Source organism: Lycorma delicatula, chromosome 4 (genome assembly GCF_047948215.1).
Source record: "Lycorma delicatula isolate Av1 chromosome 4, ASM4794821v1, whole genome shotgun sequence".
NCBI lineage: Eukaryota > Metazoa > Arthropoda > Insecta > Hemiptera > Fulgoridae > Lycorma > Lycorma delicatula.
This window is the reverse complement of record NC_134458.1, coordinates 127,264,218-127,288,305: the sequence shown is the minus strand read 5'-3', so window position 1 is coordinate 127,288,305 and position 24,088 is coordinate 127,264,218. Positions and strand designations below refer to the sequence as shown.

At 33.2% G+C, this 24,088-nt stretch overlaps 1 protein-coding gene across 1 annotated transcript in view; it reads right to left on the bottom strand.

Moving 5' to 3' along the window:
* The window catches only part of LOC142323860 (17-beta-hydroxysteroid dehydrogenase 13-like), a 31,486-nt gene that overhangs the window by 5,458 nt on the left and 1,940 nt on the right, over positions 1-24,088 (bottom strand). The window contains exons 2-4 of the mRNA XM_075364159.1: positions 13,264-13,726; positions 10,992-11,324; positions 5,875-6,004 (exon numbers count right to left, since the gene is read on the bottom strand). Of these exons, the coding sequence (XP_075220274.1) occupies positions 5,875-6,004; positions 10,992-11,324; positions 13,264-13,659 (859 nt within the window). The 5' untranslated portion in view covers positions 13,660-13,726. The remainder of the gene's footprint in view (positions 1-5,874; positions 6,005-10,991; positions 11,325-13,263; positions 13,727-24,088) is intronic.

The following is a 24,088-nucleotide window of genomic DNA, read 5'->3' as shown; positions in this document are numbered from 1 at the left end:
GAAAGTCCGGATTCAGAATTTTGAAGCAAATGATTTTAGCGTTGAATAAGTCCCCTCCCGGTAAATGAAGGAAACTACGTACTCCAGTAAGCATAGATGCTCTAAGAACTGACGTTACGTAACTTCAAACGGTCTACCAGCTGTCACTCTGTTTTACTTGGTTTGACGAATACCAGTTTTCGATTGATTCTTACCAAAACTTTTTACACGTGCATCGATATCAGATTCAAGTCATGTTGGCATTAAATGAAAGAGTTAACTGTATGACTTTTCGCTGCTAATGTTTGATCTCATAAACGGGAATATTTATATTAATACAATATTTTCAATATCGAAAAACAATCAACCAAATGTAAATCACCAGGAAGCACTGTACAGTACTGTAGTCTCTGTATGATGTATGATATCCTTCCTTAGAGTAATTCGTCCATATATCTTTGTGGACAATGATGAGAATACTGTTATCATTACGTCAGATCGATATATCCAAAAGTTTCGTTAGCTTGCGGAAACAACTTTAATCCATCCAGATACGTCGTTTCAACAGGATGGGGGTTACTATTCAAACAACGAATGCAGTTAACCGATTATTTCTAGTCCACTTTATCTCCAGACATGTCGACGACATGCTTTGGCCAACATATAATTTTTTTTCCTTTTAATGTAATTTGGAATCTTCTTAAGTTATTATCATTATTATAAAATATATTTCATCGAAATTGTCATGTCAAAATTATTATTAGACTATTTTACTTTATTATTTGATTCGACTGAATCTCTTTTTGGACCTTTGAATATGAATTGTAATTTCAATATAATTTAGTCTAAATCAATATTACTGGTTGTACGTTTCTGTTTTCGTTTTGTAAAACGATTGCATTTTTTTATGTTACTAAATTGTATAATTAATAAGGATAATCATTATTTTGTCGGTTATCGTCTAATTAGAAAGTGAATTAATTGTTTTATTACAGTTTAATTTGAGTATTTTAATAGTAGGTGAAGATTTTTTATATATATGACCATATGTAAAAGTAATCAGTTCATTGTTTTGCATTATTAAATAACTGATGTAGTATATATTTTTTTATTCTTTTCCTGTTTATCCTCCGGGAATCACCGTCAGGTATTATTTCAGAGGATGATATGTATGAGTGTAAGTGAAGTTGGTCTTGTACAATCTCAGTTTGACCATTCCTGATATGTGTAGTTAATTGAAACCCAACCACCACAGCATACCGGTTTCCAACGATCTAGTATTCAAATCCGTATAAAAGTAACTAACTGCCTTTACTAGGATTTGAACGTTGGAACTCTTGACTTCGAAATCAGCTGATTTGCGAAGACGTGCTCACCACTATACCAACCGAATACAACTATACCAACTGAATTTAGTATTATCTAAACACAATTCTAGTTGACATTTTTTCAGGGATAAATTAACTGCGCAACTATTTAAAGAATAATTAAAAAAGAATAACTAATTATTAATAATTCTTTTTCTGCATTTCATCTTTAGTTTTATTTTACGCGTTGAAGAACAAACAATGGAAAAAAAGTATTTTACTTTGAACCACATATCAATTTTTATTAAAAGATATATGACGGTATTACCAAACAGGTATTTTTATTGTACTAATTCTCAATATTCCTGTTAACAAATATTTGTACTTCTTTTCATCATCTTATGTTTTGCGTCACCTCAGTTGATTAATATTTTTTAAAGATTTATAATAATTAAAATACAGTATTATGTAATTTTTTATGTTATTATTAATTCAATTTTATTGCAATTTTGTGTTATTCATTTTTAATTAAACGTCACGAGGCCCACCTGATTTCATTATTAATGTTCAATTTTAATCATGTTTACTTATTATTTCAAAATAAAATAGATTGTTATGTTGTATCAGATAAAAAAAAAAACAATAAATAAATAAAAAATAAAGCAAATAATTTTGAGCAGACATATTGATGTAATTTTAGTAAAGAATACTAATTTTTTCGTACAGTCGTCGTGGATATCGGTGTGCTTTGGTGGTTGGGTTTCAATTAATCACACACCTCAGGAATGGTCGAACTGAGACAGTACAAGATTACACTTCATTTACACTCATACATATTATCCTCATTCATCCTCTGAAGTATTATCTTAACGTTAATTACTGGAGGCTAAACAGGAAAAATAAAGTTTACATTCGACTTACAAAAGCGTTCTAATTCGAATTTTTATTGACAATACAAAGATTTTGATAACGGCTGTTATAACGCGGGGAAATCTTGAGAAAAAATTTCATCTTGAGAAAAAATTTCCGCTTTGCCATTATTACCTCTGTTTACGTCTTGTACTTAGCGGACATTTTGAACGAATTTCACTATTATAATGTTGGTGGTTAATTTAATTAAAATTTGGTTTCAATTTAATTCTGTTTAACATATTATATTTATTTTTTCGGTCTAGGAAACTTTCTTTTCCGCTTACAGATTTCTGTCTCGTATATTCTTTTATACATAACTTTGTTAGGTTATTCACTTGGATAAGCTGGTTAGTATCATACGTCCTACCATGTCTGACTCTGATCGGGTAAGAAAGAAATCAGGCGGTCCTGCCAGGTCAAAGGGTAAAAAGGCCGGGAAGGCTGATTGTAAGGCTCCGAATAATCATGAAATCATGCTTCTAGCCATTGCGAAGGCTCTATAGAGTACCGATAACTGTCTAGTCTGGACATGGATAGGCAGCTGTCTAGTATGGACGTGGAAAAGAGTGATGTCGAAGGTCTTCCTTTGAGGTGGTTGATGATAAAATGGATCTGGCTCCTTAGACCAAAAAGCTGGCGATTGCTTCCTCACTTATCTCCGATCAGGAGGTGTGCAGCGGTGAGGATCATGCGGGTCCAACCATCAGCCGGCTAAGTTGCGTAGCCCTCCAGTAAAGAAGAGGAAAGGCGCTGTTCGCTCTGCGACTAATACTAGTACGCAGATAGTGGAGGAAGGAGCGAAGCTTATGGATGCCATTGATGAACGTGTTCACAACAGTGTGAACAATCTACTTCCTATGAACACTGTTGGTTATCTTGCTACACATGTGCGAGATTTCGGACGACAGTTTATTGATGTCTGACAGAAATTGGCTGATAGCGGAACTGTTAGGCAAGACAAAGAGGCTCAAACCTCTAGCGTGAACTATGAAGAAAGTGAGCGGGTTGTTGAGTCCGGTGATGTGGATGATATGGGTGAGGTGATTGACTCACGTTGGGTCAAGGACTCCTGTTTTAAGGTTGATGCCAGGCGTGGCCTCCCGGTGGAAAGTGTGGATGGATGCTGGTTCTTCATCCTTGACAGGGCTAAGACGAAGCGGAGTTTCTGTGCCTCCATGATATCTGAACGAGCTCCTTGGGTATGTAGGAGGCTCAATTCGAAAGTAGTTATGCCTAGCGAGACTGTTTACGGAGAATCTCTGAGCAATGAGATTTTTACCAAGATCTGGAGGACTCTGATACGTCGAAAATTTATGTTTTAGTGATTGAAGATAATGATGCTGACCTGCTAAGTCACATAACGTCGGCCTTGCCCAAAATTTGGCGTGCAGAGTGTTGTAACATTGTTTTCTTGGCACCCGACAACCCGCTTGGTGATTAATTTCGTAAGACCCTTGAGTTTTGGGCTAGGAGGGAACCTCAGTCCCCGTACAAGCTGCCTTTGGATCTTATCGAGGTTTCTGCATCCAAATCGACCATCCCTAGAGGCCCCAAATCAGCGGCGGTGGCCAGGAAGGTGTCAGCTATGTGGACATATTGAAATAGATTAAGGGAAGCGTTGGTTACGATCTTGCTGAGAACATTGTTGACTGAGAACATGTTGACTGAGAACATATTGTCGGTACGTCAAGGTCGAACGGATACAGACTTTACACGGGAGGACATCAAAAAAAGGATCTAGTTTGTGGCCGGCGCAAGGATTTGCGGCTGTTGGCCCTGTGTGTCAAGGATTTAGATCTAGATACAACCCAAGCAAACGGTGAACAGGCTATACGACAGGAGGTGGGCTCCGTGGTCTCCATCCGGGCCTCTCCTCTACGTTCAGTGAACGGGGATACCCGAAGGGTTTTGCTTCCTCATCGGGAAGCAAAATGTTTGGCTGATAAGAAACGAATTGGGGTATTGGCTATAAGAGTTCTGAGTTTCGTGGACCGGACTAGTCTGCCCTCTACTACAACTGCGACTTTCAGCTGTAGAGGGTGTAGTGAGAGTTTATTATGTGGTGTGGATCAAGACGAGGCTGAAAAGATGAAAACCGGCGAAGACAGAGAAGATCAGGATGGGTGTGCGAGGGGTTGAAGGACAGCCTCTTGCAGAGCCGTCGCGCGTCCGGGCTTGTGTGGGCGACGGTTATGATATACGGAGACTCGGATGCCCCGAGCTCGAGACAACTTCCGGTGCTGAGCTTACTTGCGGGTCCGGCCCCGGAAAGGGAGTCCGGTGAGATAGGAGGTTTAGTCGGGTAGGGCACAGGCGTATATATGCACTCTTAGTAACATCTTGCAAAACCTGTTAGCGAGCTCTGCCCATAAATGGGGTTCTTCCGTCTCACCGAGAAAAAAAATTTTGATTCTTGAGAAATTCAACTCTTTCTTGCAACCAGCCGTTACATACGATGTAACACAATATTGAGGTTATAATGTCTTCACCTAATATCGTGAAGTATTTCGGTATCAATCCCAGACAGATATTAACATTTTAAAAATTACACATTTCCTCGTAACCTATTTCTTCTAGTAATTCTGGCTCCAGGAAGGACATTAGCTCATTAAGTGCTAAATTCATTAAACTCAGACACTCCAAACTTTACTGGCAACTCTATATTAGGATTACAAAGAAATGTTTTCCTGTTAGCTTCTAACTTATTGCTCATCAGCGCACAACGCACAAAAAATGTACGTGATTGAAGTCACATTTACTTATTCAGATCTAAGACTGGCCGTATAATGAACATCATTAATCTCAGAGAATAGAACCGATTTTTCTTATCAGTAATACTTAATTTGCAAGTATCCTTTTATATAATAAATAAATAAATATCCATTTCATTAACATCTATTGATGTTTGTGATAATAGACTACAGATTATATATATGACCTGTATATACATGACCCTATGTATATATATAAATATAATGGCTTGTGTAAGCGTTAAAGATGTTTACTTTTTCCCTAAAAAGGTATGTTACATACTTTGTTTCGGCAGTTAATTCCTGTTTTCAATTCATCTTTGCTTGAATTTCGCTCCTGCTTTACAATATATAACAAGCATTTATGATCGTTAGTAACTATAAAATTTTATACAATATATATGATCTGTTCCAGTTTACAAATATTAAATAAAATCAATCCATCATTTCATAGGTTGGTCTAAATCACGCTTGCCAAACGGCTCAATTAAGAAACTGTTGAAATATTTTCCTTTTTTTTCTTTTTTTTAACATGATGCTTCCAGGACTTCTTATAATCTTGAATCTTTTTGGTTATTAGAGATATTTGTAACTGCTCTCTAAGATCATTATGAATTTTGTTTCTCTATTGCTCAGAAGATTACCGATGTATAAGATAAGATAAAAGAAATATTAAAAAGATATCACCCGTTTTCAAACAATTCCTCTAATAAAATCTTAAATTCCATCTGGTATTTACTTTTGTGGACCACTTTTAGCAATCAATATTTCTAGATTGTGAGCTTGACACAATTAATCGAATTATAAAAAATAGAATACTGCACTCAGCTTCAACCAACAATAATGAGTTATAGGTAATTCTTCACTTTAATCGCTAGATAATTTTAAAACTAGAAAAAACAGATTTTAAAAAATGTTACTCCCACCTCTAACACCCCATTTTGACGCAATATACCCAACACAATTTCTTAAACCTAGAAAAGATCCTATGGAGGCAATTGCTACGATGTGACCTTCCTTTCGTCTCTTCATGTCAGGAAGGAAAGCTCTAATCATCTGAAAAAATATTAAATAAAGAAAATCAATGATTTACCTTTAGCAACTATCGTTTAATACTTTGTATAAAGTTTAAAGTACAATGAAAAGAGTAGATTAAACATTTTTAAAAAGATATTATGATTATTGTTATTTAAAAATAATTTACTTAAAAAAATACAGCTTATCCACATTAAGGTATCATGTAAATAAAAATTTAGTGTAAGTAGAAATGGTCTTTTGATTTAATATGCGACTAAAAGTGATTTATTATATTTTCAACATGTAGATTATGCTTTTTAGTAATAAAAGTAATAATTATTATTCACAATATTTTTTATTTATACTTTGCCATTAGATTGAAAAAAATTAAAAATTAAATTGGAATAAATTATGAAATAAGCAAAAGAACAGTAAAATATTATTAAAAAAAATAAATGCAAATGTACCATTTTAAAAACCGTTTAGTGTTATAAAAAAACCTACTTATGTAATAATAAGTGCTTGCTGTTGATAGCACATTATGAAAATCGGTATAGTGATAATAGAAACTGGCTGGACATTGACGACGCACATGTTCTCATTTATGCTATCTGACCAACGCTTTTTAGATGGTCCACGTAACCATAGTCTTACTGGACTCAAAGGAATGCTGTTTTGATCACTGATCTATTATCGCTAGGCCAAACCATCGCGATAGTGCTTCTCTCATTTTCTCAGGTAGTGGTGCGACACCAATTGCCTTTTGCACATCCACGTTAGAGATCTGGTCAAATCGTGTTAGGCTGCATGAACACCGCAGCATGCGCATTTCCACGGTGTGAAAGACTTGCTCAAGGTTTTTTTTTGTGTTAGGCCAGCACTCAGCTTTGTGCAGCGTTAACGATCTTATAATTGCCCTCTAAACTTTTGATTTCAAGTACAGTGTAATTCTACGGTCATAAAGAACGCCGGTGACCTACGCCAAACCTCTTACAACCTAAAGAGAGATAAAATGACAAAATATTTTATCACTCGAAACAAAAGGATAACATTTAATATACATCTAATTTAACGAAGGTTATTGAAAGATTTTCATCTTATGAACCAGCGAATATCAGGTGAAATCAAAATGAAAGTCCGTCAACTTCTTGTAAGATAATTTTTTTGAACTGATTTTTTATTAGATTGTCAGAGATTTTTCTAATTTATTGGTATTGATAAATAAAATTGTAAAATGATACCTTAGACTGAAAACAAAAAGAAGATATATAAAGCAATGGTCATCATACAATATTTCTACCAGTGATATTGGATAGAATGTGATTCTAGTGGTTTTCTTTCGTAATAGAAGACGTCCCCCTATAATCACCTGTGCCAGTATAGCCTGAACTTTGTAAAAAAAACATAACTGAATTGAGTGAGCTTTATTGAAGACTAAATAAATATGCAAAGATAAGTTATTCTTTTTTTTATCTTTTAAAGTTTATTTTTGAATTTGTTTTAGTGCAAAACTTTGTTATTGTTTAGTGAATTTCTTTTATACTTGACCCACTTTAAATTCATAAATTCGCAAGTTCATTGAATTGGTAAGTAAAGTTTTAATTTGGTGCTCGACGTAATCCAGGACCAAAATATCTTAGTAAAACAGTAGTTTCAGTGCACCATAATTCCTCACTAAGGGATATCCATAAGGAAATGTATTTCCTTCTGTTTCGGAAGATAAAATTTTATGCGTTTATATCTCTGTTTCGGTTGTAAGAAGTTTGCTTTTACCGGTTACCGATTGTCAATGAACGCAAAAGAGAGATAGAGAGAAAGAAAGAGAGAGTAAGAAAGAAAGAAAGGGAAAATTGAGACAGAGAGAGAGAAAGAGAGTGCGAGAGAGAATGGGCGTGAGGGAGAGAAATTTTTTTCCAAGATCTCTAAAGAGGAGAGGACTAATTATATAAAGATATATAATAGGAACTATGATGTTTAGAGCTAGAGAAAACTTTCCTCTAAATTTTATAAAGTTTAGATTTCAGATCACTAAAAATTATGAATAACAGAGGTATTAGAGTACAATTTTGTATGAAAATTAATAATTAAACCATATTAGCCGGTGAGATCCATAAGAAACTATTTAAGGATAATTATTAGGGATATACGTAGTGAATACGTACGACGACCGAAATGTGGCTTTCAAGAATCTGTATGTGATGGACGCGTTTTTTTCCTGATGAATTAATTAAACACAGAAGCTTTATTGAAGGTTGTAAGTGGAAATATTGAAATGACATTTTGTAGCGTATGAAAAATGTCATGCCCGAACGGGATTCGAATCCGGGACTACCGGATGTAAGGCCGAGACGCTACCACTCCACCACGGAAAACAGCGGAGGTTTAACCTGTTTAGATCAATACCTGCTTAGCATTGTATTTTTGTTAATTCTTAGGTAAAGAATCTTCATTGAGGATTGCTGCTAATTATATGTATCCATATTACAAATTTTAAGACTAAAATATTTCATTTATTTATTACTATGTATCGCCAGTTTCCTGTTTGTCTTTTCTTTCGTCTAATTTTGATTTTTATCAATAATATTTTCCTGTACTGTTTAATAAACATCTGCTTTTTTAAATTGTTAAACACTTTTTTAAAGTGTTCTAAAGTGTAGAAAGTTTTTTGAAAATTTTATTTTTTTTATTTTAGCCTTTATTGAAGGGGTGTTAGATTTATTAGTTAGACTTAGAGAAGACTTTACTTAAGCAGATTACATGACTTTACTGCATGACTTTACTTAATCTATATGAATATTTTTAGAAACATGTTTCACGAAATTTCTTCCCCACCTCTAAAAAATATGTAAGCTGTTTTTTTGGGTCTTCCATTTTTTAATTTTTTTTTATTAATAGCTAAGAAAGTCATGCTGTAGTTTGTCCGCTTTTTGTGAATGTTTAAAAAAAGAGAAAGAAAAAGAAAATCGCTATAAATATTGCTCTTAAATTTTGTAAAATCCAACCAAAAATCATTGTATCTTAACCAAATTTCAGAAAAATATATATATATATTTACTCGAAAAATATTTATAAATTGTATATCTTTTAATATTTATATCTTTTTTTTCAAGCAAAATTTTTCTTCACTTTTTTGAAATATAGAAAGCGGAAAATATAAGAGAAAATTAGATGGCCCGACATAGCAGGTAGTCAATATCATGGATGGTTGCCGCTCGCCGCGAAAGTCGAATCTGGGGTCTCAGCTGCTCTAGCAATATTGGTAGGAAGGCGACTTAACTACCGGGAGCTAGTCGGTGAATGAGTTTCCTCTTCTGCAACAGGAAAAGCTCCGCTGATTCATTAGCTCCTTGCGTTTGTCCATAAAGTTGATACCAGAGCTTGGCGGTAGTCTGCTGGCGGTTATATTGATGCCGAAATCGGTCGATAAACTCGTTTCAATCAACTTGTATTTCTTTGTATTGCTTGGCTCAAGACTGAACCTTTCCTTTCAGCTTGCCGTTCGGCGTAATCAGCCCATTGTTCAACAGGCACTCTCTCTGTTCTTGTAGCTGAGTATGTAGAAGAGAGAGGAACAGTTCTCAATCCTCATGTGGTAGACCGCTGAAGGTTGCCTTTATCACTAGCGGAAATGCTGCACGGTGCTTTCAACCAGGCAGTCAATATTGTTGGGTGCCTTGTGTGTTGGTCTGTCGGCTAACATGTCGCCGGTAGAGGCGTGGCTATGCCCAGTCTTCTCGTCCAAACGAACTTGGCCTCATGTTGGGCGTCACTTGTTGTCGAATGGCTTCAACATCACGTGACATTTACTAACCTTTTGGTGGTCCTGAAAGGGGCCGTTTTTTTGCGTTAGCTCTGAGAAGAGCTGTTGGGTCCGGAAGCTGGTCTCCGGCGAAGTTGGGGAGTTGCAGCTCGTCCATTGAAATCCGACCGGGCTTTCCCTCAGCGGCAGTTGGGTCCCCACTACAACGTGGCCCCAGAGCCCCGCAGTCTCGGGTCGGCGTCGGTCGTCCTTCGCCGGTGCGACCGAGGCTGTTCTCCCCGAGCGATCCCACGCTGGGCCGGCTACTGCTGACGAGTCCGCCGGCCAGGGCGATTGAAGTCCGGCGACCTGGAACTGGAGCGGGAAGGTAGCATCCGCATCCAGCGACTCCCTGGGCAGGCCGGCTAGGCCTGAAGCTCCGGCGGCGATGTTGGCATCCGCCGGGAGGTCCCACGTTGAGCCGGCCAGGGAACTTCTTCTGTCGTCTTCCATCTTCTTCTTGGTCTTTTCCAGGCGGTCGTCGACGATGAATTGCCAATTCACTCTCGTGCACGCTCTTTTATTGGAGCCTGAGAGTGGTGGGGCTGCAGCGCCGCTATGGTGGGAGAACTGCACGGTGGGAGTGATCCTTGTATCAGCGCTTGTGCTGTGCGCCCTTCGCATCTGAGTTGCTATAATATGTTCGGCCGCCGATATTAAATTAGGTATATATGTGGTAACAGTATATATATATATATATATAAGGAAACCTGATTTTAAGTAAATTGAGTGTTTGTACTCCTTGTCCCTCAAAACTAAACAAAATTCATTTTACCCCCTACTCTCACCATACGACCGAAAATAATACCATACTTCTTCGAAAAGATGGTAAAAAAGTTGGTTATGCTAAAATAATTTAATTTTTTTAAATATATGTCTGTGAGAAAAATTATCTTTTCTCTTGGGTATGATCTTTCAGAGTGTTTTACTTGGTAAAAATTGGAATTTAGTTTCCCGTTGTCTTGTTTGAAGTAAACATAATTTTACATATAAGTATACTAGTCTACAGATGTACAAGTTTTATTAATCACTGTAAGTGACATATCATCGCTATATAGATCATTACAAAGAAAGTAACTTAAACTTAAGACACTTTATATGCATTGTAATCATAATAAAAGATTGGACAAATAGTGTAAAAAACAAATTAATTTCCCTCTAACTGCAAAAAAAAACTGTGTATAATTTCACACTATAATCAATAACTATGCGATATTTTATACTTACATGAAAATGACTAAGTAAATTAACATTAAAGAGCCCTGTTATTTGTGAATCAAATATTTCGGTGTCTATTGGAAGAGCAGCTAATACCGCTGCATTGTTAACTAAGTATGTAACTGAACCGAGATCCTTTACAACATTTTTTGCAAGTTCTCTAACTTCATTCGGTTTTCCCACATTTGTGTGATATGCTTGAGCTACACCAAGTTCATCTTTTATTAATTTTACTGTCTCTTGAGCAGTATTTAAGTTTATGTCAACACAGGCTACTTTACATCCTTCTCTTGATAGTGCTAATGCTAAACCACGTCCTAATCCTCTTCCAGCTCCTGTAACCTGAAACAACAGTAATAAAGTATATTATACGATTTTTGATTAAAATAATAATATTTACAATTAAACTAAAAAATGAAATCGCAAAGAGTCTCAAAACCATTTACAAATAATAATAATTAATTTAATGCATTAATTCACGAAAGAAACGTTTTTAATTATGTTTTTATTTCTTTACAAATATAACATTAAATAAAATTTTTTTTCAGCGTTTCCTAAAGATTAGATTTTTGTTTTTATTAATTTTATTTAATAATTTTTTATTGATAATTTAAAAAAATAATAACCATTTATTTATTTTTTAACATTTCTTACTCTTAATAAAAATATAAATAATATTTATTATTATTATTCTGTTTGATATTTAATTTTAATATTCGTTTATTTTATTTCATTGTTAAAAAAAATTCCTATGTAATTTAACATCGGTTGAATTAAATTTATAACAAGTCAGGTTTTTCATCCGAGCTGTTACCATCATACCTCGTTTTTCGATCAAGCACGAAGAGATGATCCAATTCTTTACTAAAAACCTGTCCTGGTTGTTGGGCATCCAGAAGTTTACATTCTATTGCACCAGGATTTGGTTTAATTTCACACATTATTACAATCAAAATACGAAAAATTATAACATTTGGATACTTAAGTATAATTTAAGCAATACTAGCCATTCCAGTTGTAGGATTTATTCTAGTAATTAAAGTAAAACTTTTATCTATCCTTATTTGAAACTTTGCTCTGATTTCTGTTAAATAAACAGTAAAATTAGATGTACTTAAATTTTTGGGAAATACATTATGAGAAAAATTGATATTTTATATATTTATTGAAAAAAATTTAAAAAATAGACCTCAGAGTTGTATATATAAAAGTTTTCGAGAAAATTGTTGATAAGCGCAAAACGTATAAGTCAAAACACAAATATTTTTTGGTTCAGCGTAAATTAACTTTACCAATTCATAAATAAACTTTTGAAACATTAAAAAGTTGATTAAAGGAAAGTTAACTGAAAAAACGTAGCAGAAAATTTTAAACCAAACATTATTTTGATGTTGATGTTGTAGAAAGATGTTAGAATTGTAATAACTATTCAAGCACAATTACATCTAATTGCTGATAAGCTGTCATAATTACTCGTATTTTATTCCTTTATTCTTAGTATTCTGATCTTTGTGGAGGATATGTAACGTCTTTGCATTTTATCTAGGAGGGAGTGTTCTTGTAGGTAACAAATTTGCTTTAATAAGATTTTCTTTAAAATGACTCAGAAGAAAATCGAAATTGTTTATTTTCGCTACATCCTTCCACCTTGTTAAAAAATTTGAAAAAAAATCAATATGATCAATGCCTCACATATAGAAATATTTGTGCCAAATTTAAAGAAAATCATTTCGGTCAATCCTGAGATAAAAGGCCAAAAATACTAAAAAAAAACCTACAAAGAACCAAAATCATACAAGCATACATATGATGTATTTTTTTTTTTTTTTTTTAGATGAAGTAGTTGGATCCTAAAAAGTAATAATTTTTGACATGATTTTTTCCCCATACATTACCCTTTAATATAGCTGCTCTATATTCACCATATAAGTTATATTTAATATAGCTATATTCACCAGGGAAGAAGGGAAGAAACTAAATCCTTATAGACAAATTAATCATATTACAAATTCAAATAATAGACAGATAATTCCTTGTTTTCCTTTATACTAAAAATTGCAACCGTTACGAGAATATCACCAATGAAAGTTTTCTATGATGACCAAATCCAATGTTTAAATATACTATGTACATTTTATTTCTATACTAAATATATATTTTATTTATATATAATATAAACACAAATATACAATGCTTTATAAATGGTGATGAGTATTTTTTATAATTATTTTTCAACATATTGGATAAAACAATTAAAAAAAAAAAGTTAAATGTTATTTACCACAGCCACTTTGCCTTTAAGTGATTTCCCTTTTCCTGGGAAAGCCCATTTAAAAATACTATAAAGAATAGCTGGTATAATCTGTAACATAATCCATATAATTTGAAGTGTTAGTTGTAATTTATCATTTACTTCTCGTTTAATAACACCAGGTGGCCTTAAAGTCGGTATCGCGGTTTGTTCATCATCAGATGTAATATTTTTACCTCCATTTAAACTTGATACTGATTCTTTATTCAGTCCATCATCACGTTCAGAAGTGTTACTTTCATTTTGTAAGTTGTTTATTTGATTTAATGGTGCACTGCAATTTCTATTGATATCCTTTGAGATTCTTTTATCAAATTTATCATTTATTAAATTGCTAACTTTTTCTGTTGTTGCTTGATTATTCATATTGTTATTATAATAATGTTTATCTTGTTTTAAATATTTAAAAAAAAATGTAGTTGAATATATTATGCTGAAACAAAAAGAAAATCTTTTAGGCATATGTTTGTGTGTGTGTGTGTGTGTGTGTGTGTGTGTGTGTGTGTGTGTGTGTGTGTGTGTGTATATCTTAACAATGATGAATCTTACCTTGTACAATTAATATACTTAGAGAACAATTAAAAATAAAATGATTTCGTAGTTATGTATAAACTTAAATGTTAGACTAATCATTGCCTATCTAGCAATAAATTTATTTATTTTATTTTAAAATAAAATAAAACAAATTTCAAGTACGAATAGAGTGAAGGAGAAATATGTCAAGGGCATCTCATTGTCCTTGAAGTACTCCTATTCAAAAATTCATATGCTACTAAAGCGGTATATATATATATATAATTATCTGTAATTGTTACATGTAATTATTGTATGTTGTTTATTTTTGTTAAATATATATTTATATATTTCTTTGAAAATTAACTAATTAGTAATTTAAGTAATTATACTCGTACAAAAATCCTTAGAATCACTGCTTCACAGTTTATATTTTTAATAAGATTATAGATACAGCTATGTATAATAATGTTTTAATTAGCTGTTTTTATTTTGACCTTAAATGCAGCTATAATTATTTACAATTAAACGGTTAAAGATGGAATCGACGGGATAAACAAATAATTAAAATATATTAAACTAAAAAGTAAATTCTCTTTTAACAAATTATATTTTGCTATACCTTATTTACAAATGAAAAACAAAACAGATTTCAATGGAAAATAAATTATTTAAGGAGTTCAACAAATAACAAACAAGTGAAGAAAAGAAGTAAAGGTCAACACAAACAACAGATAGTAGAAGGATTCATAATTTAATAATATCAGTCGAGAGCACGATTGACCACACCACAACAGCCTTCAGTATATCAGTATCGTCAAATAATTCCAGTCGGCGGATGAATTCTCTCTCGTAGCAGATATATAAAAGTAATATAGAAATATGTGAATGTAAATTCAATATAAAAAAGTAGATTGTAAGTAATAATTGATATTTAGTTTTGAAAGGTAAAATCCATCGGTACGCACCATAACCCAGGTCTAACACTTGTCGCTTCTTTAGACTAATAGTGTAATATCCTTACTGTTGTCCAATAGATTCACCGCTAGGTGGTTAACGCGTTCATTTAGTTTAGATATGTATTTCCAACTTATTCGTTGAATTTTCTCACAAATATACGGTATCCTTAGTTATTCCTGTCAGTACTGTGGTTGCGAGGATGATGTCGAGCACACCCTTCTGTTATGTCCTAGGCGGGCTCCAGATAGGCCAGTTGAGGGAACGATTAAATCGGAAGAGTTCATGAGTACCATGCTCAACTCAAGTGATGGATGGGATAGTTGTGCTAAATAGTCAGAAAAGTCCTGACCAAGAAGTTGGAGGAAGAGGAAGGAAGACAGGTTGGTGTGCAGTCCAAGAATGGTGGTGGAAGGCCAGCCATCGGGAGCGGGTAGCGGGGGTTCGAGAGGATCGTCGTTGTGCTGATCCTCTAAAAGGTTTTATTAAAACTTGCCGTCGGGGGCCGCTTGAAGCTATTGCTTGACGACGACACAGCGAGAACCCGTTGACACACGGTGGTGATGATGTCATACATTACGGAATTTATTAACAACTTTTTGTGTGGGGTGGAGGAATTTTAATGGGTTCCTAGATTAGGCGGCGAACCCCACACACCCAACAGTACGGCCTGCTTGGCATCTAGATGCAGATTTTTCCCTTCTCCGACATAAAAAAAAAGAAAAAATATGTTAATACAGTTCCAGTCCAAATCACATAAAGTCATCAAGATCCAACACGTGGAGTGCTGAGTGTCATTTTAGCCTTCTGGCGTCTTCACTACTGTCTAGAAGGTTAATAGCTAAATAGTTCACATGGTTGTTTAGCCGGAATTTAAATTTTGTACCGAATCGATGTATTTCTTCTCCAACATAAGGTAAACCCGGCATTCCTCGTGGATTTCACTTTCCTACGAACCAAGGCGCCTCTGTGATGCTCCTCACTAATTTGTTTTGAAATCGCTGCATAATTTCAACGTGGCCGCTGCATGCTTTACCCCAAAGCTAGATCTCATAGGTCTAAATTGGTTTCAGGATAGTTGTGTACAATAGTTGTTGGATAGCGAACGCTGTGACCTCTTGCTCAACAACCAATACATTTCCTCAAAAACCAGTCTTGTTATTCTTGATCATCAGTTCGGCTCGCAAGGTAGTCATTCCACTATTGAGCAAACGCATAGACTTGTTGAGATTATCAGCAAGAGGCTTGAAGAGAAGAAACTATTCGGCTGCCTTCTTGGATGTTCAGTAGGCCTTTGACAAGGTCTGGCTGCCTGGTCTGTAATAAAAGTTGAAAAAGAGCCTACCTCAAACGTATTACTTGGTTCTGCGTAGCTACCTGGACGGTTGTTTTTTACAGGTGAATTATAATATTGATTCGTCTGTGTTCTTTGACACTAAATCAGGAGATCCTCAGGCTCGGTTTTATTATTTATCTTTGCAGCGGACTTTCCGACTATGGACTATGTCTTCGCTTCTTTTTCCAATGACATGGCCATCCTGGCTGTCGATGTTGAACCAACTGTTAGTTTCAAGTAAATTACAATTCGAATTGGACAAAATCAACGGATGGCTGTCAAGATAGAAAACTAGGTTTAATCAAGCGAAGTCGAGTTATGTTGCATTCGGAGTGAGGACAAGAGACTGCCCAAGGGTCCACCTCAATGGTGTTTTCATACCGCATGCTCAAATTTACAATACCTCGGTCTTCATCTTGATCGCCGTCTGACCTGAAAAGTCCATGTAAGAGAAAAATAAATTTATCATTAAAAAAAAGAATAATAATTAGGTCACAATCTGAATCTGCTTTTTATGTGTAATTTTATATATTTCCTTCAAATTAATTCAAGTAAATTTACTTTACAAGTATGTTAAATCATTTTTTCTTCATAGAAAAGTATAAATGCTATTGTTGCTTAACTGTTGTACTAAAGAAAACGTAACTCTGAAAAACCTCTTAATTGATTACGAAAAATAATAAAAGATACACAAACCTAATAACAATTTAGCTTTCGATATGGGCTTTAATTTGAAACAAATATTAACAGATTTATTTTAGATAATTTATACTAGTTTTATTTTATTTTCTATTCTTAATATGTACATTGCAATCTGTTCAACTTCTGAATATAAGCAACCCCAAGGTGATAAGAATGATATACATGACTTGTAAATAAGATGTAGTTTTTTACAGATACAGACCAACCGTTCTTGAGACGTGTAGTTAAATTGTAACCCAACTACCATAGTACACCGTTATCAGTAGTCTATTTTGATTACATTTGGAGCCACTTGATCACGAGCCACTGGCCCCGAACCTCACCATTTTTTCCACGGAGAGCGCCGCCACTTACCAGTTAAATTCTCACCACGCAAGCGTCTATTTACTACAAAAAGCACACCAAAACACGATTCTGTTTTCTTCAATAACTCAACTGGGCCCCCGAACCCGAGTTCATTATTCAATACATTAAAGAAGATTGTGCCAGTATATGAGTAAATAATTCAATACGTTAAAGATAAAAAATAAACAAATAATTAAAATTTCTACTTATAAAGGTTGTTTAATTACTTTACCGGTTAACGGTGAGTAAGCCACTACATTTTCATATATTAATAAACAATACGCGATTGTATTTGGTTTAAAATTCTCTTCAACTTCAGTATTAATTTTCAAATCAATAATGCCCATTTTTATCGATTCATCCTGTCGTAAACAATCAATCACGTACAAGGGATATTTGTTTTTATAATCTGAAAACGTATATAGTGAATCGGTCTATTTATAATAAGATTGTTTAAACTCGACAAACCCTCTAAATCTTCGTATGGATAACAGTTTGAATTTATAAATACTTTGATTTTTTAACGTTGCACGAATCAAATTCTGACGCGTTCTTTGTAGCATTGTTTAATATATCGGTTTGAAACCCTACAATAACATATCTAGGTTTATCTAATTGTGATGTTTTTACATTCCAAGCCATAGATTTTGTCTGTGGGACTGTTGGATTCTGATGAATTTCCCAACTTCTAAACAGTATACGCAATTCGTCATTTTTTTCTCTCAATTTGGCCGATTCCAACTGATATTGATTCGATACCTTTAAATATGGTACAAGCCATGCAACATCTGTTATTTCTAGTCTAGATTTATGATCTGAAACTGTGGCCAGTATAACGTTTACATCATACTAGTACGTTTCAATAACAATTCTTGCCTGTTTATAATTATTTTCTTATAATCTTTGGCAAAACCCAACAACATTGAAAGGGGTATGTATAAAGTAAACGCCCCATCGTCGTTATATTAATTTTATTTGTACCATTAACCCACCCGGCTTGTTCCAACAATAGAATCGAATTGTTTGTTAGTGAAATTACATTTTTCATAATAGTGGTCAACCTACGTTTTTCGTGCTGGCCACCTCTTGACCATTTATTTTATAAACAATCTCATCAAATAGAAAGGCGCCAGCAAAATTAACCAATTCTGATGTTGTTGATTTTTTATTGTTTTCACCAACAAGTTTCCCACGAATACATAGACAACTGTTACCCGGAACAGTATACTCGTCCGGTTGATTTATTCTTATTATAAACTTATCACCCGTTTTAAAGTTGTTTTCAAATGGGGTGTGTTTATGTATTTGTTTATATGTTAACGATTCGTCAGTAGACGCGACTCTTTTAATATTTAAATAATTCATCTCTATATAAGAAAAATTATTTTTCATTTCAACAACCTATTGGTGCTTTTTAATTTTCCACCAACAATTTCAAATGCTAGAGATTTTAATTTCTTAATGCTTTCCTCTGTAAGATAATATGTTTTTTGACATAATCATCATCACAGTCACTTTTATAATAAAAAAAAAAAATCAAATTGCAACAACTTATTTACATTCTATCAATACCAACGACATGCTTACTCGTTCCCCACGTAAATTTAACAACTGATCGTTTTCATCGGTCAATTTTATTATCAAGTTGGTAATTTCTTTTTCATCTACTGGTACGATTGTAATATAAAATGGACATTCTTCAATCATTTCACCAGGATAGACACTCAGTGGGAAATCATACAAAATGCAATCTTGTTTCTCATTTTTATATCCGCCCGAAATAATATTACATTTTACACGTATTACATTTACAGGAGCGATATTTATTATTCGATCTGAATGATGTGTTTGATTTGGTTTGAGAATTATCGGCCCATAACCCAATAGACTGCCAATACTTAAATCTGTATCTGAAAAATCTATCCACACGGTGCTTTTAATTTCACATTGTAACGTATTGCTATTCGACTTTAATGCGATTGATTTTTTAATTTACTTAATTTCATTTTGTATATCAACATCTTCATGTTGTATACCAACATCTTCAATTTCATAACTACCCGTCGGTATTATGTAATTTTTCTTTGTAAATTCATAATTGTTATTTTCATCTTTTTTAACGTCCTTATCGAACGCAAAACACAATTTATTATTTTTGTTTTCTTCAACATTTGGAATCGTGCTGGCCGTCATCAACCATTTTAAGCCCAATTCATATTGGCCTTTTGAAAGGTTTATTGGAGGAAAAATGTATTTTTAATCAACGAATCGTTTCCATCAATCGATAACAAACACGACATGTCTAAAATAAGAAAAATTAAAATTAAAAATGTACAATTTATTCGGATAAAAAACTCAATCGACCACAAATTACATCATCATCGGCTTGATATCTGTTGTAATTGTACGATACATTAGATTTTTCAAAATAATTCATTAATTCTGGCGGTGGGTGTATGTTTCCTATACCATCAAAATAGTCTACATTTTATCGACTTTTCTAAAGCAAACCCAATGTGTACCATTACCCATTGAACTGTCCAAATTGATTATAGTACATTCATTTTTTTTTTTGGTAAAGCGCCCAACATAAAAACACCTCTGAAATGTGGAATTTTCAATTGTTTTGCATACTCAATCAATTTGGCGTCATATAAAAAACGCCTCTGTATTGAATCGATTATGTTTTATTATTCTACCCCCACTTTTCTTTAATTTTACTCTTCCACCACTTTTCTTTAATTTTAATCGACCCCCGAATTTTGAATTTAATTTCCTCATATTTGTTACAGCATATTCAGCTGCTCTTTCAGTCAAACTACTATCCGGGGCAATTACATGCTCCCAAGCTCTCTCAGCAAGTGAATTATCAGCTTGTGCTCTGGTTTTGGTGTCTGAATATTTCGAATAGGCTATATCGTGCATTTTACAGGCATCATCCAATTTATTAACGTCTTTATCTCCGCGTTTTAATCTTTTATCCGATTTCCTCTCAGGCCTACTATAATTGTAACCTGGTAAATGCGCTTCAACTGGTAATAAATCTACAGCTTTATTCACCACAGAACCCATAATTTTTTACACGGTACTCGTTTTTCATCGGAAAGAAATGGAGAAAGCATATTATTGGGAATGGATTTTTTCTCCGGTGCAAGTGGATAATCTCTATGTGTTTCGTACAAGTGTTGGGGGTATGTTAAATCAACTTCCAATATATAACCAATTTCCTCATCGTCTTTTACATTTTGCACAATTGTAAACATATATTCGAGTTCATTTTCATCACACCAACTGATTCCATCTACAATGTAGATTCATATGAATAAATGGTTCCCTCATACATTGTCCATAAAGAGATCGGACATCATAATATTTAATAAATTTCATCAGTTTATTTTCATCATAGTTGTCTATATTGGGATAGTTTGCCAGTCATAACGGTTCGGAATCATCGATACCCCTCCACGAATGATTTTAAGATAGAAATTGATACGAATCTATAAATCTGTATGATATTTCATCCTTGAGTGCTATAGATACAAGTTTTTCATTGTTGTTTGCAATACAAGAAATTTCAAATTTATCTTTCAATTCATTCAGTGCCAATACAATATGATGTGTGTGACTCGTAACCGCGTAAATTGTGAAATACAACTGGAATAAATGTTGAGTGTTTACAATTTAAATTGCAATTTTCATGGGCTGGCCCAATAAATTTACCACTTGTATGTGAATGGTGTCTTACACGTTTCCCATTAATCTCATCTCATAACACATTTAATATCGTTTACAAATATTTTTTGATCTTTTTCACTCATAATACACTCTTTATTAGTTGACAATTCCTTTTTGAAATATTCATATTTATTATATAAGTGAACGAGAAACTTTTCAACTACCTTGTCATCATCTGTAGTGGCCCTGTTTCGATTTGATTATACGACGGTTTTCATCGATAATTACATTAAAATATCCAGATGGTTTATGGGTGTATGTTTGTAGTATTAACTAGTATCCGGTTCGGGGTTTGCAATATGATTTGGAATTATAAACGATTCGAAATCTGCATATATAACAAATGGCACCCGTAATGTTGAAGAATAGTCTTTAAACGCTACTACATTTCCTTGTCTACGACTCTCTCCTACACCAATCCATTCCTTTGGCATGTAATTCTCTGAACCTTTCCTTGTTTACAATCTTCAATATGTTTTGCAAGTTTTTCTTTAGCTTCCCTTTCACTTGATCGAGATTTAAAACAATACAAACAATATTAAAAATTCATAAATATCTATAAAATTTTTTTCACCACCATTCCACGAGTGTTGTATTAAAGAACCATCTAATGCGTGTTTTGTATCTGGCATTTGAATATGCAACATGTATTCAGAAACAGATATTTCTCTATTTAGTTTGTGTTTCAATTCAAAATATTGTTCAACTAAATCATCAAAAGCACTATCAATAGACAATTTATTTTCCACGAAAAGTTTTATTTTTTCCAATTTGTTTGATTTATAATGATTTTTTCCATATGAAATAAAAACATCTTTAATATATTCACAAATTAATTCTATAGTAAATGGATTAGAAGTGTATTTTTATATAATTGTTCAATATCATCTTTTATATTATCTAAAAATGTAATTAAATCATACTTGTTGGACAGATTTTTGTAACAAAATACACTATCATTATCAATTCGTTCAAAGTTCATGGCTTTTTCATTCTTATTATAATGAAAATAATTTTAATAATGATGTGTTATTGATGTTATCATTCACCTATATAGGAATGTAAACGAGTGGGGATTCTACATAACATCATGTGTTATTTTTATTCTTTTGTTATTAATGCGTATTGTACAATCATCTTTAATGAATTGAATAGACTGTCAGAATCTTTGTTAATGTATTGAATTATTTACTCATATACTGGCACAATCTTCTTTAATGTATTGAATAATGAACTCGGATTCGGGGGCCCAGTTGATTTATTGAAGAAAACAGAGTCGTGTTTTGGTGTGCTTTTTGTAGTTAATAGACGCTTGCGTTGTGAGAATTTAACTGGAAAAAGGCGGCGCTCTCCGTGAAAAAAAATGGTGAGGTTCGGGGCTAGTGGCTCGTGATCAGGTGGTTCCAAATGTAAACAAAATATATTAATGTTATCCACGGTTTAGTATTCAAATCCGTTTAAGAGTAACATACCTTTACTAGAATTATTTAAACCCCAGAATCTTCGACTTGGAAAATCAATTTGCGACATACAAACATATGAAAATCAATTTACCGGATACATACGAAGATGAATAATCAAAATATCCTTTTATTCAGAAAATTAGTTTTTAATAGTATGTTTTTACAATTCAGTAGTTTTCATCAGAATGACTAGAAGTACTATTTAAACATCTAATCTGACCTTATTATAGCTGACAGCTACAATTATAATTAATTTTAATTTTGTTGAATTTTTTACGTAGAGATAGAGCACAATGTTTATTTAATGTAATAATATTAAACGTATATGTGTCACATTGGGTAAGAATGCAAAGTTTTGCCTTTCTAAGTCCTTAATTTTTGAGTTATAGGGTGTACGAAATTTAAGAAAATTTTTACTCGCAGCACTATTTTTTAACATTTTAAACGCGATTATTGGATTTTAGTGTTTTAATTTCACCAACTAGAAAATATATAACATAAAAATATAATAATGTAAAGTAGATTTTATTTTTTTATTTGCATGTATTTGCATAAATTATTATGAACTGTCGTGAATGGAGTTTCTGTATATAATAAAGTAGGTCGTTCTTGCGGAAGAATGTCATAAGCTTTACTTAGTATGAAAAGAAAATTCACACTCATTTACTATACGGATCGAATATATAAACAGGTAATGAGTTATATAAAATAACTACTTAAATTTTGAGATAAGACATAACTTATTTCACACCTTAAAAGACATAATCAATTCAATTATAACATTAAAAACTACAGACATCTCGTAGTTTGTGTCTTATATTTGTAATTTGATTAGGTATATTATTTACAGCTTTAGGTTTTTGTAGAATTTACTTTACTGTAATAATAATCTGTTAAGCAAGACAAAAAAAATTTGATGTGTACACCATATGACTTCCTTGTACTCCTATTAAATTACATATACACATTTTTTGCTGCACTTGATATAAACATATTTTATTTGAAAGTGTGATACGATCCTCCAATTCTATAATAAAGTGGACTGTAACACAGCTGCTAAAATATCAGTGTTAGTTAACATCAAATATTTATACAATTATTAATTTAACAATCTTACATGAAATATTAGTATAGAGTAAAAGTCCCTTTATTATTCGTATTACTAGATCATTAATTTAAATGTCAGGAAAAGATTTTTGAAAGTATATGTTTGGAGTGTCGCTTTATATGGAAGTGAAACTTGGACAATCGGAGTATCTGAGAAGAAAAGATTAGAAGCTTTTGAAATGTGGTGCTATAGGAGAATGTTAAAAATCAGATGGGTGGATAAAGTGACAAATGAAGAGGTATTGCGGCAAATAGAGGAAGAAAGAAGCATTTGGAAAAATATAGTTAAAAGAAGAGACAGACTTATAGGCCACATACCAAGGCATCCTGGAATAGTCGCTTTAATATTGGAAGGACAGGTAGAAGGAAAAAATTGTGTAGGCAGGCCACGTTTGGAATATGTAAAACAAATTGTTAGGGATGTAGGATGTAGAGGGTATATTGAAATGAAACGACTAACACTAGATAGGGAATCTTGGAGAGCTGCATCAAACCAGTCAAATGACCGAAGACAAAAAAAAAATTACTAGATCAGTATTATTCGTATCTTCTTGAGTTGCTGTTTAACAAACGTTTTAGATTTTTGGTGTGTCGTATAAAGAAATCTTAATAATAATTAAACTATTCCGTTTAGTGA